General features: G+C 31.1%; 1 protein-coding gene across 1 annotated transcript; it reads left to right on the top strand.

Moving 5' to 3' along the window:
• Positions 1–12,596: 12,596 nt before the first annotated feature.
• Positions 12,597–16,148, top strand: LOC114190652 (fructose-1,6-bisphosphatase, cytosolic). Its single transcript, XM_028079617.1, has 12 exons — positions 12,597–12,841; positions 13,154–13,201; positions 13,340–13,414; positions 13,489–13,550; positions 13,655–13,721; positions 13,854–13,967; positions 14,285–14,371; positions 14,521–14,591; positions 14,670–14,735; positions 15,114–15,200; positions 15,313–15,388; positions 15,841–16,148. The coding sequence occupies exons 1-12, from the start codon at positions 12,683–12,685 to the stop codon at positions 15,952–15,954; spliced, it is 1,026 nt and encodes a 341-aa protein (XP_027935418.1). The 5' UTR covers positions 12,597–12,682; the 3' UTR covers positions 15,955–16,148.
• The last annotated feature ends 245 nt before the right edge of the window (positions 16,149–16,393 follow it).

Below are 16,393 nucleotides of genomic sequence, written 5' to 3'. Positions count from 1 at the left end.
ATTAAGAAAACATGCGAGTAACCGCATAACGGATACCCACACGGATATGAGAACGAATACGGGATGAACAACGGTAGGGTAAGGGGGAGTTACTACCCATAACTAGGGATGACAAAAATACTCCTGTTCGTAGGTATCCGCGGATAAAATCTGCGACGAATAGTTTTTGCACTTGGTGACTGGCTTGAAGAAATAAATAGGTCAAATCAGATAGGTAAATATGTTAGGCACATTGAACAAATATGTGAAACGCTATTTGTTACTTTGCGTACAATTTTTTAAATTTTACTAATCAATTTCTTTTTATCATCCGAAGAGATGTACTTCTTATTTACAACAAATTTAATTACAATTCATAAAAATCAACCTTTAAATTTTGCACTAGGTGGCTCGCTATAAGAAAAAAATAGGCCAAGCAAGTTACGCAAATAAGTGGACACATTGAAAAAATATGTGGATAACTGCTTGCTACCTTGCGTACGAATTTTTAAATTTTACTAATCAAACCCTTTCTTTATCACCGAAAGGGATGTACTTTGTACCATAAATTTGATTACAAGTCACAAAAATCAACCCTTATTGTTTGCACTAGGTGGCTCACTTGAAGAAAAAAAATAGACCAAACCAGATAGGCAAATAAGTGGGGCACATTTAACAAATATGTGGAAAACTACTTGTTACTTTGCGTACAATGTTTTAAATCTTACTAATCAATCTTTTTTTTATCATACAGAGGGATGTACTTCTTATGTACCACAAATTTGATTACAAATCACAAAAATCAACCCTTATTATTTGCACAAGGTGGCTGCCTTGATGAAAAAAACAGGAAGGCAAATAAGAGGGGCACCTTGAACAAATATGTGCAAAGTTGCATGTTACTTTGAGTACAAATTTTTAAATTTTGATAATCATTTTTTTATCATCCAAAATATGTACTTCTTTTATACCACAAATTTGATTACAAGTCAGAAAAATCAACCCTTATTATTTGCACAAGGTGGCTGCCCTTGAAGAAAAAAATAGGAAGGCAAATAAGAGGGGCACTTGAACAAATATGTGGGAAGTTGCTTGTTATTTTGAGCATCAATTTTTTTTTATCATCCAAAAGATGTACCTCTTATATACCACAAATTTGATTGCAAGTCACAAAAATAACCCTTATTATTTGCACAAGGTGGCTGCCTTGAAGAAAAAATAGGTAGGCAAATAAGAGGGACACCTTGAACAAATATGTGGCAAGGTTCTGGCTACTTTGAGTACAAATTTTTAAATTTTGATAATCAATTTTTTTTTATCATCCAAAAGATGTACTTCTTGTGTACTACAAATTTGATTACAAGTCACAAAAATCAACAACCGTTATTATTTGCACAAGGTCTGCCTTGAAGAAAAAAATAAGAAGGCAAATAAGAGGGGCACCTTAAACAAATATTTAGGAAGTTGCTTGCTACTTTGAATACAAATTATTAAATTTTTATAATAAATTTTTTTATCATCCAAAAGATTTACTTTTTATGTACCACAAATTTGATTACAAGTTAGAAAAATCTAGCCTTATTATTTGCACAAGGTGGTTGCCTTAAAGAAAAAAGTAGGTAGGCAAATAAGAGGTGCACCTTGAACAAATACATGGGAAGTTGCTTGCTACTTTGAGTACAAATTTTTAAATTTTGATAATCAATTTTTTTTATCATCCAAAAGATGTACTTCTTATATACCACAATTTAGATTTCAAGTAACAAAAATCAACCCATATTATTTGCACAAAGTGGCTGCCTCGAAGTAAAAAATAGGAAGGCAAATAAGAGGGGCACCTTGAAAAAATATATGGGAAGTTGTTTGCTACTTTGAGTACAAATTTTTAAATTTTGATAATCAAATTTTTTTTACCATCCAAAACATTTTCTTATTATATACCACAAATTTGATTACAAGTTAAAAAAAATTCCACCCTTATTATTTGCACAAGGTGGCTGCCTTGAAGAAAAAATAGGTAGGCAAATAAGAGGGGCACGCACCTTGAACAAATACGTGCAAAATTGCTTGCTACTTTGAGTACAAATTTTTAAATTTTGATAATCAATTTTTTTTATCATCCAAAAGATGTACTTCTTATATATCACAAATTTGATTTCAAGTCAGAAAAATCAACCCTTATTATTTGAACAAGGTGGCTATAGTAAAAATAGGTAGGCAAATAAGAAGGGCAGCTTGATCAAACATATGGGAAGTTTGCTTGCTAGTTTGAGTACAAATTTTTAAATTTTGATAATCAATTTTTTTTATCATGCAAAACATGTACTTATTATATACCCCAAATTTTATTACAAGTTAAAAAAAATAAACACTTATTATTTGCATAAGGTGGCTGCCTTGAACACAAAATAGGTAGACAAAGAAGAGGGGCACCTGGAACAAATATGTGGGAAATTGCTTGCTACTTTGAGTAAAAATTTTTAAATTTTGATAATTAATTTTTTTTATCATCTAAAAGATGTATTTATTATATACCACAAATTTGATTACATGTCACAAAAGTGAAACCTTTTTATTTGCACAAGGTGGCTGCCTCGAAGAAAAAATTAGGAAGGCAAATAAGAGGGGTATCTTGAACAAATACGTGGGAAGTTGCTTGCTACTTTGAGTACAAATTTTTAAATTTTGATAATCAATTTTTTTTTATCATCCAAAAGATGTACTTCTGATATACAACAAATTTGAATACAAGTCAGAAAAATCAACCCCTCATTATTTGCACAAGTTGGCTGCCTTGAAGAAAATTTGAAGGAAAATTGCACAAGGTGGCTGCCTTAAAGAAAATTTGAAGGCAAATAAGAGGGGCACCTTGAAAAATATGTGTGAAATTGCTTGCTACTTTGAGTACAAATTTTTAAATTTTGATAATCAATTATTTTTATCATTCAAAATATTTACTTCTTATATACCACAAATTTGATTACAAGTTAGAAAAATCTACCCTTATTAATTGCACATGGTGGCTGCGTTAAAGAAAAAATAGGTAGGCAAATAAGAGGGGCACCTTGAACAAATACGTGGGCAGTTCCTTTCTACTTTGAGTGCAAATTTTTAAATTTTGATAATCAATTTTATCATCCAAAAGACGTACTTCTTATATACCACAAATTTGATTATAAGAGGGGTGTGTACCTTGAACCAATATGTGAGAAATTGCATGCTACTTTGAGTACAAATTTTTAAAAGTTGATAATCAATTTTTTTTTATTATCCAAAACATTTTCTTATTATATACCACAAATTTTATTAAAGTTAAAAAAAATTCAACCCTTATTATTTGCACAAGGTGGCTGCCTTGGAGAAAGAATAGGTAGGCAAATAAGAGTGTCACCTTAAACAAATTTGTGGGAAGTTGCTTGCTAATTTGAGTACAATTTTTTAAATTTTGGTAATCAATTTTTTTTTTATCATCCAAAAGATGTACTTCTTATATACCACAAATTTGATTACAAGTCAGAAAAATTCAACCCTTATTATTTACACAAGGTGGCTGCCTCGAATAAAAAAATAGGAAGGCAAATAAGAGGGGCACCTTGAACAAATATATGGGAAATTGTTTGCTACTTTGAGTACAAATTTTTGAATTTTGATAATCAAATTTTTTTTATCATCCAAAAGATGTACTTCTTGTATACTACAGATTTGATTACAAGTCACAAAAATCAACCGTTATTATTTGCACAAGGTGCCTGCCTTGAAGAAAAAAATAAAAAGGCAAATAAGAGGGTCACCTTGAACAAATATTTGGGAAGTTGCTTGCTACTTTGAGTACAAATTTTTAAATTTTGATAATCAATTTTTTTTATCATCCAAAAGATGTACATCATATATACCACAAATTTGATTACATGTCAAAAAAATCAACCCTTATTATTTGCACAAGGTGGCTGACTTGAAGAGAAAATAAGTAGGAATATAAGAGGGGTACCTTGAACAAATATGTGAGAAGTTGCATGTTACTTTGAGTACAAATTTTTATATTTTGATAATGATTTTTTTTTATCATCCAAAACATTTTCTTATTATATACCACAAATTTGATTACAAGTTAAAAAAATTCAACCCTTATTATTTGTACAAGGTGCTGCCTTGAAGAAAGAATAGGTAGGCAAATAACAGGGGCACCTTGAACAAATACGTGGGAAGTTATTTTCTACTTTGAGTACAATTTTTAAAATTTTGATAATAATTTTTTTTTTATCATCCAAAAGAGGTACTTCTTATATACCACAAATTTGATTACATGTCAAAAAAAAAATCAACTCTTATTAATTGCACAAGGTGGCTGCCTTGAAGAGAAAATAGGTAGGAATATAAGAGGGGTACCTTGAACAAATATGTGAGAAGTTGCATGCTACTTTGAGTACAAATTTTTAAATTTTGATAATGAATTTCTTTTTATCATCCAAAACATTTTCTTATTATATACCACAAATTTGATTACAAGTTAAAAAAATTCAACCCTTATTATTTGTACAAGGTGGCTGCCTTGTAGAAATAATAGGTAGGCAAATAAGAGGGCCACCTTGAACAAATACGTGGGAAGTTGCTTGCTACTTTGAGTACAATTTTTTAAATTTTGGTAATCAGTTTTTTTTTATCATCCAAAAGATTTACTTCTGATATACCACAAATTTGATTACAAGTCAGAAAAATCAACCCTTATTATTTGCACAAGGTGTTTGCCTTGAAGAAAAAATTGATAGGAAAAGAAGAAGGGCACCTTGAACAAATATGTGGAAAGTTGCATGCTACTTTGAGTACAAATTTTTAAATTTTTATAATGATTTTTTTTTATTATCCAAACGATGTACTTCTTATATACCTCAAATCTGATTACATGTCAAAAAAATCAACCCTTATTATTTGCACAAGGTGGGCCACCTTGAAGAGAAAATAGGTAGGAATATAAGAGGGTTAACTAGAACAAATATGTGAGAAGTTGCATGCTACTTTGAGTACAAATTTTTAAATTTTGATAATCAATTTTTTGTATCATCCAAAAGATGTATTTCTTATATACCACAAATTTGATTACAAGTCAGAAAAATCAACCCTTATTATTTGCACAAGGTAGATGCTTTGAAGAAAAAAATTTGAAGGCAAATAAGAGGGGCACATCGAGAAATATGTGTGAAATTGCTTGCTACTTTAAGTACAAATTTTTAAATTTTGATAATCATTTTTTTTATCATCCAAAAAATGTACATCTTATATACCACAAATTTGATTACATGTCAAAAAAATCAACCTTTATTATTTGCACAAGGTGGCTGCCTTGAAGAGAAAATAGGTAGGAATATAAGAGGGGTACCTTGAACAAATACGTGAGAAGTTGCATGGTACTTTGAGTACATATTTTTAAATTTTGATAATAAATTTTTTTTATCATCCAAAATATTTACATCTTATATATCACAAATTTGATTACAAGTTAGAAAAATCTACCCTTATTATTTGCACAAGGCGGCTTCCTTGGAGAAAGAATAGGTAGGCAAATAAGAGGGGCACCTTAACCAAATTTGTGGGAAGTTGCTTGCTAATTTGAGTACAATTTTTTAAATTTTGGTAATCAATTTTTTTTGTCATCCAAAAGATGTATTTCTTATATACCACAAATTTGATTACAAGTCAGAAAAATCAACCCTTATTATTTGCACAAGGTGGCTGCCCTGAAGAAAAAATTGATAGGAAAATAAGAGGGGCACCTTGAACAAATATGTGAGAAGTTGCATGCTACTTTGAGTACAAATTTTTAAATTTTGATAATCAATTTTTTTTTTATCATCCAAAAGATGTACCTCTTATATACCACAAATTTGATTACAAGTCAGAAAAATCAACACTTATTATTTGCACCAGGTGGTTGCCTTGAAGAAAAAAATGATAGGAAAATAAGAGGGGCACTTTGAAAAAATATGTGGGAAGTTGCATGCTACTTTGAGTACAAATTTTTAAATTTTGATAATGAATTTTTTTTATCTTCCAAACGATGTACTTCATATATACCACAAATTGGATTACATTTCAACAAAATCAACCCTTATTATTTGCACAAGGTGGCTGCCTTGAAGGGAAAATAGGTAGGAATATAAGAGGGGTACCTAGAACAAATATGTGAGAAGTTGCATGCTACTTTGAGTACAAATATTTAAATTTTGATAATCAATTTTTTTTATCATCCAAAATATTTACTTCTTATAAACCACAAATTTGATTACAAGTTAGAAAAATCTACCCTTATTATTTGCACAAGGTGGCTGCCTTAAAGAAAAAATAGGTAGGGAAATAAGAGGGGCACCTTGAACAAATATGTGGGAAGTTGCTTGCTACTTTGTGTACAAATTTTTAAATTTTGATAATCAATTTTTTTATCATCCAAAAGATGTACTTCTGATATACCACAAATTTGATTATAAGTAAGAAAAATCAACCCTTATTATTTGCACAAGGTGTCTCCCTTGAAGAAAATTTGAAGGCAAATAAGAGGGGCACCTTGAAAAATATGTGTGAAATTGCTTGCTACTTTGAGTACAAATTTTTAAATTTTGATAATAACTTTTTTTTTATCATCCAAAATATTTACTTCTTATATACCACAAATTTTATTACAAGTCAGAAAAATCAACCCTTATTATTTGCACAAGGTGGCTCTGCCTTGAAGAAAAAATTGATAGGAAAATAAGAGGGGCACCTTGAACAAATATGTGGGAAGTTGCATGCTACTTTGAGTACAAATTTTTAAATTTTGATAATGAATTTTTTTTATCATCCAAACGACGTACTTCATATATACCACAAATTTGATTACATTTCAAAAAAATCAACCCTTATTATTTGCACAAGGTGGCTGCCTAGAAGAGAAAATTGGTACGAATATAAGAGGGGTACCTAGAACAAATATGTGAGAAGTTGCATGCTACTTTGAGGACAAATTTTTAAATTTTGATAATCAATTTTTTTTATCATCCAAAAGATGTACTTCTTATATACCACATATTTGATTACAAGTCAGAAAAATCAACCCTTATTATTTGCATAAGGTGGCTGGCTTGAAGAAAAAAATATGAAGGCAAATAAGAGGGGCACCTCGAGAAATATGTGTGAAATTGCTTGCTACTTTGAGAACAAATTTTTAAATTTTGATAATCATTTTTTTTATCATCCAAACTATGTACATCTTATATACCAAAATTTTGATTACAAGTTATAAAAATCTACCCTTATTTTTTGCACAAGGTGGCTGCCTTGAAGAAAAATTTGATGGCAAATAAGAGGGGCACCTTGAAAAAATATTCATCCAAAATATTTACTTCCTATATACCACAAATTTGATTACAAGTTAGAAAAATCTACCCTCTTTATTTGCACAAGGTGGCTGCCTTAAAGAAAAAATAGGTAGGTAAATAAGAGGGGCACCTGAACAAAATACGTGGGAAGTTGCTTGCTACTTTGAGTACAATTTTTTAAATTTTGATAATCAATTTTTTTTTATCATCCAAAAGATGTACTTCCGATATACCACAAATTTGATTACAAGTTAGAAAAATCAACCCTTATTATTTGCACAAGGTGGCTGCCTTGAAGAGAAAATAGGTAGGAATATAAGATGGGTACCTTGAACAAATATGTGAGAAGTTGCATGCTACTTTGAGTACAAATGTTTAAATTTTGATAATGAGTTTTTTTTTTATCATCCAAAACATTTTCTTATTTTATACCACAAATTTGATTACCAGTTAAAAAAAGTCAACCCTTATTATTTGAACAAGGTGGCTGCCTTTGAAGAACGAATAGGTAGGCAAATAAGAGGGCCACCTTGAACAAATACATAGGAAGTTGCTTGCTACTTTGTGTACAATTTTTTAAATTTTGAGAATCAATTTTTTTTATCTTCCAAAAGATGTACTTCTGATATACCACAAATTTGATTATAAGTAAAAAAAAATCAACCCTTATTATTTGCACAAGGTGGTTGCCTTGAAGAAAATTGGAAGGCAAATAAGAGGGGCACCTTGAAAAATATGTGTGAAATTGCTTGCTACTTTGAGTACAAAATTTTAAATTTTGATAATAAATATTTTTTATCATCCAAAATATTTACTTCTTATATATCAGTAATTTGATTACAAGTTAGAAAAATCTACACTTATTATTTGCACAAGGTGGCTGCCTTAAAGAAAAAATAGGTAGCAAATAAGAGGGGCACCATGAACAAATTCGTGGGAAGTTGGTGTACAAATTTTTAAATTTTGATGATCAATTTTTTTTATCATCCAAAAGATGTACTTCTTATATACCACAAATTTGATTAAATGTCAAAAAAAAGCAACCCTTATTATTTGCACAAGGTGGCTGCCTTGAAGAGAAAATAGGTAGGAATATAATATGGGTACCTTGAACAAATACGTGAGAAGTTGCATGCTACTTTGAGTACAAATTTTTAAATTTTGATAATGAATTTTTTTTTATCATCCAAAAATTTTTTTTATTATATACCACAAATTTGATTACAAGTTAAAAAAATTCAACCCTTATTATTTGTACAAGGTGGCTGCCTTGAAGAAAGAATAGGTAGGCAAATAAGAGGGGCACCTTGAACAAATATGTGGGAAGTTGCTTGCTACTTTGAGCACAATTTTTAAAATTTTGATAATCAATTTTTTTTATCATCCAAAAGATGTACTTCTGATATACCACAAATTTGATTACAAGTCAGAAAAATCAACCCTTATTATTTGCACAAGGTGTTTGCCTTGAAGAAAATTTGAAGGCAAATCAGAGGGGCACCTTGAAAAAATATTCATCCAAAAAATTTACTTCTTATATACCACAAATTTGATTGCAAGTTAGAAAATCTACCCTCTTTATTTGCACAAGGTGGCTGACTTAAAGAAAAAATAGGTAGGCAAATAAGAGGGGCACCTTGAACAAATATGTGGGAAGTTGCATGCTACTTTGAGTACAAATTTTTAAATTTTGATAATCATTTTTTTTATCATCCAAAAGATCTACATCTTATATACCACAAATTTGATTACATGTCAAAAAAATCAACCCTTATTATTTCCACAAGGTTCTTGAAGAGAAAATAGGTAGGAATATAAGAGGGTACCTTGAACAAATATGTGAGAAGTTGCATGCTACTTTGAGTTCAAGTTTTTAAATTTTGATAATGAATTTTTTTTTATCATCAAAAACATTTTCTTATTATATACCACAAATTTGATTACAAGTTAAAAAAAATTCAACCCTTATTATTTGCACAAGGTGGTTGCCTTGGAGAAAGAATAGGTAGGCAAATAAGAGGGGCACCTTAAACAAATACGTGCGAAGTTGCTTGCTACTTTGAGTACAAATTTTTAAATTTTGATAATCAATTTTTTTTTATCATCCAAAAGATGTACTTCTTATATACCACAAATTTGATTACAAGTCAGAAAAATCAATCCTTGTTATTTGCACAAGGTGGGCTGCCTTGAAAAAAAATTGATAGGAAAATAAGAGGGGCACCTTGAAAAATATGTGGGAAGTTGCATGCTACTTTGAGTACAAATTTTTAAATTTTGATAATGATTTTTTTTTTATCATCCAAACGATCTCTTTCTTATCTACCACAGATTTGATTGCATGTCAAAAAAATTCAAGCCTTATTATTTGCACAAGGTGGCTGCCTTGAAGAAAATTTGAAGGCAAATAAGAGGGGCACCTTGAAAAATATGTGTGAAATAGCTTGCTACTTTGAGCACAAATTTTTAAATTTTGATAATAAATTTTTTTTATCATCCAAAATATTTACTTCTTATATATCACAAATTTGATTACAAGTTAGAAATATCTACCCTTATTATTTGCACAAGGTGGCTGCCTTAGAGAAAAAATAGGTAGGCAAATAAGAGGGGCACCTTGAACAAATACGTGGGAAGTTGCTTGCTACTTTGAGTACAAATTTTTAAATTTTTATAATCAATTTTTTTTATCATCCAAAAGATGTACTTCTTATATACAACAAATTTGATTACATGTCAACAAAAATCAACCCTTATTATTTGCACAAGGTGGCTGCCTTGAAGAGAAAAGAGGTACGAATTTAAGAGGGGTACCTTGAACAAATATGTGAGAAGTTGCATGCTACTTTGAGTACAAATTTTTAAATTTTGATAATCAATTTTTTTTATTATCCAAAACATTTTCTTGTTATATACCACAAATTTCATTACAAGTTAAAAAAAATTCAACCCTTATTATTTGCACAAGGTGGCTGCCTTGGAGAAAGAATAGGTAGGCAAATAAGAGTGTCACCTTAAACAAATTTGTGGGATGTTGCTTGCTAATTTGAGTACAATTTTTTAAATTTTGGTAATCAATTTTTTTTATCATCCAAAAGATGTACTTCTTATATACCACAAATTTGATTACAAGTCAGAAAAATCAATCCTTATTATTTGCACAAGGTGGGCTGCCTTGAAAAAAAATTGATAGGAAAATAAGAGGGACACCATAAAAAAATATGTGGGAAGTTGCATGCTACTTTGAGTACAAATTTTTAAATTTTGATAATGATGTTTTTTTATCATCCAAACGATGTACTTCTTATCTACCACAGATTTGATTACAAGTTAAAAATAGGCCAAACCAGATATGCAAATAAGAGGGGTAAATTGAACAAATATGTGGAAAGTTGCTTGCTACTTTGCGTACAATTTTTTAAATTTTGATAATCAATTTTTTTATCATTCAAAAGATTTACTACTTATATACCACAAATTTGATTACCAGGCACAAAAATTAACCTTTATTATTTGAACTAGGTGATTGGCTTGAAGAAAAAAATAGGTCAAACCAGATAGACAGATAAGAGTGGCACATTAAACAAATATGTGGGAAGGTGCTTGCTACTTTGCGAAGAACTTTTTAAATTTTGATAATCAATTTTTTTTATCATCCAAAATATGTACTTCTTATATACCACAAATTTGATTACCAGTCACAGAAATCAACCCTTATTGTTTGCACTAGGTGGCTGGCTTGAAAAACAAAATAGGCCAAACCACATAGGCAGATAAGAGGGGCACATTGAACAAATATGTCGGAAGGTGTTTGCTACTTTGCGAACAACTTTTTAAATTTTGATAATCAATTTTTTTTATTATCCAAAAGATGTACTTCTCATCTACGACAAATTTTATTACAAGTGACATGAATCAACTCTTATTGTTTGCACTAGGTGGCTTGACTTGAAGAAAAAAATAGGGCAAACCAGATCGATAAATAAGAGGGACACCTTGAACAAATATGTGTATTGGAACAAATATGTGCATTGAAACAAGTGATGTAAATTCTTCATTTCTTATAGTTGATATATATATATATATATATATATATGAGAATTCAACAAAAATATATTTCCTCCATTCCACACATTGTTGTCAGAAGTGATTTTTGGTGACAGTCTGTGACATGTGATATCTTCCATGTTTTCAAGTATTTTATGCTGCAAATTAAAGTAGTGCAACAATTTTTTTGTCATTTCAAGAAGTGTTAATACTTACTACCTATGAGCTTCTTGCTTTGTTAAACTCTATTACATTCTCTTTGCTTCTTCGTTGCTCCTCTTTCATTTCTTCTGTTTTCTGTTCATCCTTCCCATGAAGAAAAGCGTAAAGTCTATTAATTAATTACATTGAAAATTCTTCAATTTACGACCAATGAAAGTTTTTTTATGTAAGAGAATTTAAAGTAATGTAAAATAATTAAGAGGGGAAGGTGTTAACGAAAGAAAGGAAATGAACTAATACCTACAGGGGAAATTAAGAGAAGAGAGAAGAAAAGGAGGGAAATAACGAAAACGAAAAAGGAGAAATAGTTGTGTGAGACTATAATATAATATTTTTATGTGCTACAGTGGTTAAAAACATTAAGCTTTTATAACATAGAGACTAAAGGATTTGATAGGAACTAACAATTGATGCTTAAGTGTAAAATTAGTGAATAATAGAAACTAAATGAGTAACTAAAATGCCTTTTTGAGCTATTGAAATCGAGTTGTTTATCCTTAACCTTATCTAATAATTAATAAAAACGAGAAATATATGGGATATTAGTTTATATGCTTTTATAAATAAATAAATATGTTAAAATATTAAATAAAAATTAATTAGGTGAAAATAATTGTTGTAGTGGATGAACGATTCTCTTACATGGTGTACACAAATTAGGTTAAAAGGCCGAAAATACACATAATGTGGATAAAACGGAGCATTTTTTGTAAGGTTTAGAATGGTTGCTTGCTGGAAACTACAGAGAAGATGTATCTTTCAACACAAAAAAATAAAAAATAAAAAACAAAAGAAGAGAAAGGTGCATCCACACATAATCATATAATATAAGATAAAACGTTGTATCGTACCTGAAATTTGCATGGTGGTATCTTGTCGTGTCGTGCATGACGACGAAAATCGTTATCCGCCGCCATCACCACGAGCTCACCCTCTCCCTACGCCTTCCACGTGTCACCCCAAACTTCCTTTCCCCATAGATAATATCATCTCTTTCTCTTTCTCTATATTGAAATCAAAAACTCATATGCATAAGCATGTAATGTAAGTATATCATCACTTTGTGGGTTAGTGAAGAGTGAAAGATGGATCACAGTGCGGATGCTCAACGCACAGACTTGATGACCATAACCCGTTTCGTGCTGAACGAACAGTCGAAGCAACCTGAGGCTCGCGGCGATTTCACAATCTTGCTCAGTCACATTGTTCTTGGCTGCAAGTTCGTTTGTTCTGCTGTTAACAAGGTTCTTCTTTCTTATACTTTCCGACTAATTCATTCCCTGTCATTTCATTACCACTCTCGCATGTTCAATGTCTATGCATGCCACCGTTTCATTTTATCCACTTCAAACAAGTTCCAACCATTGTTATTTCAATGAGTATCAGGTGAAAACGCATAAACAAACAGTATGAATAAGTTGAAATCTAGATCAGATCGCTCTAATACAATGTTATTTGACACATATACACATGCCCGAGATTTATTTTACTTGTTTCTTTATGAATCGGTTTATATAGATATGAAAATTTTTTAATTATAAGAATTGATTACGCAGGCGGGTCTTGCTAAGCTTATTGGACTAGCTGGAGAGACAAATGTCCAGGCAAGTGGCTGATAAATAAATCTTAGTTATGCATATTATTCCAGCATGGTAACTTTCTACTGTGTGATGATTTGATCCTCTTTGATTAATTATTATCATTTTTTTATTGAATTTGTTTTTTAATTATCCGGAATAAAGGGCGAGGAGCAGAAGAAACTGGACGTTCTTTCCAATGATGTCTTTGTGAAGGCTCTGGTCAGCAGTGGACGAACAGTGAGTCATGAATGTTGTGAAGGCTCTCTCTATGATCCATAGACATTTGTTGATGGGTTCAAATATTTTTGCAGTGCATCTTGGTGTCTGAAGAAGATGAGGAAGCAACATTTGTGGAGCCTTCTAAGCGTGGAAAGTTGTTAACCTATCTATAATCTAGTAGTGTTTCTTCCCAAGTGTTTTTTTAACATTCATTTTCCTTAGTCTAATCATTTAGTACGAATTTTTTTTATTGTGCAGGTACATAGTTGTTTTCGATCCGCTGGATGGTTCCTCTAACATTGATTGTGGTGTTTCTATTGGCACAGTATGTCTAATATCTGAAATGCAATCCATGTTCTTCTCTTTCCATTATATATATTTACTCACACACACACATTATATTCCAGATTAACTACAATATTGCAGTTGTCAATTGAGTGTGTTGTGTTCCATTTAGATTTTTGGGATTTATTTGGTGAAAGAAAACCGCGAACCAACCATAGAAGACGTTTTGCAACCCGGGAAGAACATGTTGGCTGCTGGTTATTGTATGTATGGAAGCTCTTGCACGGTATGGTATTAAATCCCTGTTCAAGTTTCTGTCTTTTTTTCCCTCAGAGAGCTTCAATTTCTTCTCTTTGTGTTTATGATAACTTTTTAAGGGGGTATCCAAGTTACTGATCGATTTTTACTAACAATAGATAATAGTACGTTGTGTCGGTGTGAATTTTTGTATTGACTTGACTATTTTTATAAGGATAAGCTCGGTTTCTTTTGTTTTGTTTGTTTTCCTGTGCACCTATGGACTAAGTTGTCGTATGCTTTAATTAATTTTAATTCATTCCAAAACTATAAATTTTTGAACCACTAATTTGGGACATTTTACAGTTTGTGTTAAGCACCGGAAGAGGTGTGAATGGTTTCACCCTTGATCCATCTCTTGGAGAGTTCATTCTTACTCACCCTGACATCAAGGTACTAATCTACCAGTTCATCAATAACTATATTGCACATTGCTATTCTCTCTCGAAATGCTCTTGCTTGGGGACTCGACTCTTTAAAAGGTCACAAAGTGCTTTACTTGAATCATGTTAATTGCTTTATCTATATGGTTCACCATTCAGGTCCCGAAGAAAGGAAAGATCTATTCAGTGAATGAAGGAAATGCTAAAAACTGGGATGGTCCTACTACCAAGTATGTATAAATCCAATGTTTCAGACACCACAAGGCAATTTATGAGTTGTGACACTTTCCTTTCTTGCATCTGTTCAGGTATGTGGAAAACTGCAAGTTTCCAAAAGATGGTTCATCACCAAAGTCCTTAAGATATGTTGGAAGGTATATATATATATATATACATATAGACTATAATGGATTCTCAGTCCTCCAAGTAGTTTCATTGCTGTTAGAGTATAGCATGCTTTGATTTACAGTGTGATCAAATACCTTCAAAATCAAGGGGGCTACTTCAAAATCACGTCAAAAGCATAACTTTTCAAAAGCAACAATGTGTTGCTTCTCATTCATCATGAAATTGAAATCGATTTGGGTTGACTCTATTGCCTCCCCAAACACGCTATTAGTCCTCATATAGTTGCTCTGCAACCAAGATGTGGCTACTGAATGACTAAGTCATATATGTTTTTGGTGACCTTAACAAAAAACATTTTGTATCGGTTGATGACATGGCTTTGTCTGTATTTGTATGATTAACAGCATGGTAGCTGATGTTCACCGCACATTTCTTTATGGAGGTATCTTTCTGTACCCGGCTGATAAAAAAAGTCCAAATGGGAAACTTCGGTATGCCATGCTCAATCACTTCCTTATTTCCTGAGTAGCATATGCAATATTCCTACACTGTTTATGGTTTAACTGAAGAAATGATTGCAAAAATTTTCTTTGATTGGTGCAGTGTTCTCTACGAAGTCTTCCCAATGTCATTCTTGATGGAGCAAGCAGGAGGACAGGCTTTCACCGGCAAGGAAAGGGTAATTTACCAAAAACAGTTTTTAAGTTCTGTCATATCGTTTTCTTCCTGTGTTGGTTGAAGGAGCAGGCACTCGGTGTGCCATTGCATTATCACAAAGTTTCAAATAAAACCAATTTATATTATATAAATAAGTGCAAAATTCATTTTAGAAGTTAATTTAGAAGTTAATTTATAAGATTGAGTTAACTTTAAAGTCCATTTTCTAACCGACATGATATTAGAGTTTATTTTAGTAAAATTTAATGTTTTGTTGAATTTATTATTTTACCCGCTATCGGATCATCTATTAATATCTATTTCATCCGACAATATATATATCTATCACGGCGGAGTGTATCGGTAGTCCTTCACCTTGATGAAGTTGTGCACCATAAATTGTGTCTTGTTTTCTCTTATCTGATAATTGAGAGAGTGAAATTGATATATACGTATGTATATGTATATGAACAGGCACTTGATTTGGTTCCGACAAAGTTGCACGAGAGATCTCCCATATTCCTTGGTAGCTATGAGGATGTGGAGGAAATCAAGGCCCTTTATGCTGCTGATCAAAAATTGGAATGAAAGAAACCATAATTCTTTGTCTTTTCCAACTTACAGTCAATTCTCATCTAATTGTTGCACAGATACATTGCCATGTATATATGTCAAGAAGGCTTGTTAATGGTTTGTGATTTACAAAAGGTATTATATTACGTGATATCCAAATACATTTTAATTTAATAATTTCAATATATAGCAATATTTTAATTTTTGTAGATAGTTTTCTGATGATTTCTTGATTATTATAATGTTAAAATTGCATTTTGTCTAAGTATTTAACATTTTTTAATTTCTCATCGTTGATATCATTTTACTAGATTTTTAAAGTGATATGGTATGTTAGTGTTTGTTTCTTATTAATGTATGATTTTGTGAAAATTTATGACTAGTGAATTTTGTCAATAAACAAATTTATACTAATTGCAAAGCCCTTAACATAATTTTATGATTGATTTTAATT

Source organism: Vigna unguiculata, chromosome 7 (assembly GCF_037176805.1).
Source record: "Vigna unguiculata cultivar grain cowpea cultivar isolate G323 ecotype 2 chromosome 7, ASM3717680v1, whole genome shotgun sequence".
Taxonomy (NCBI): Eukaryota; Viridiplantae; Streptophyta; class Magnoliopsida; order Fabales; family Fabaceae; genus Vigna; species Vigna unguiculata.
Note: the sequence above shows the minus strand (reverse complement) of the source record. Positions and strands in the feature narration are given on the sequence as shown.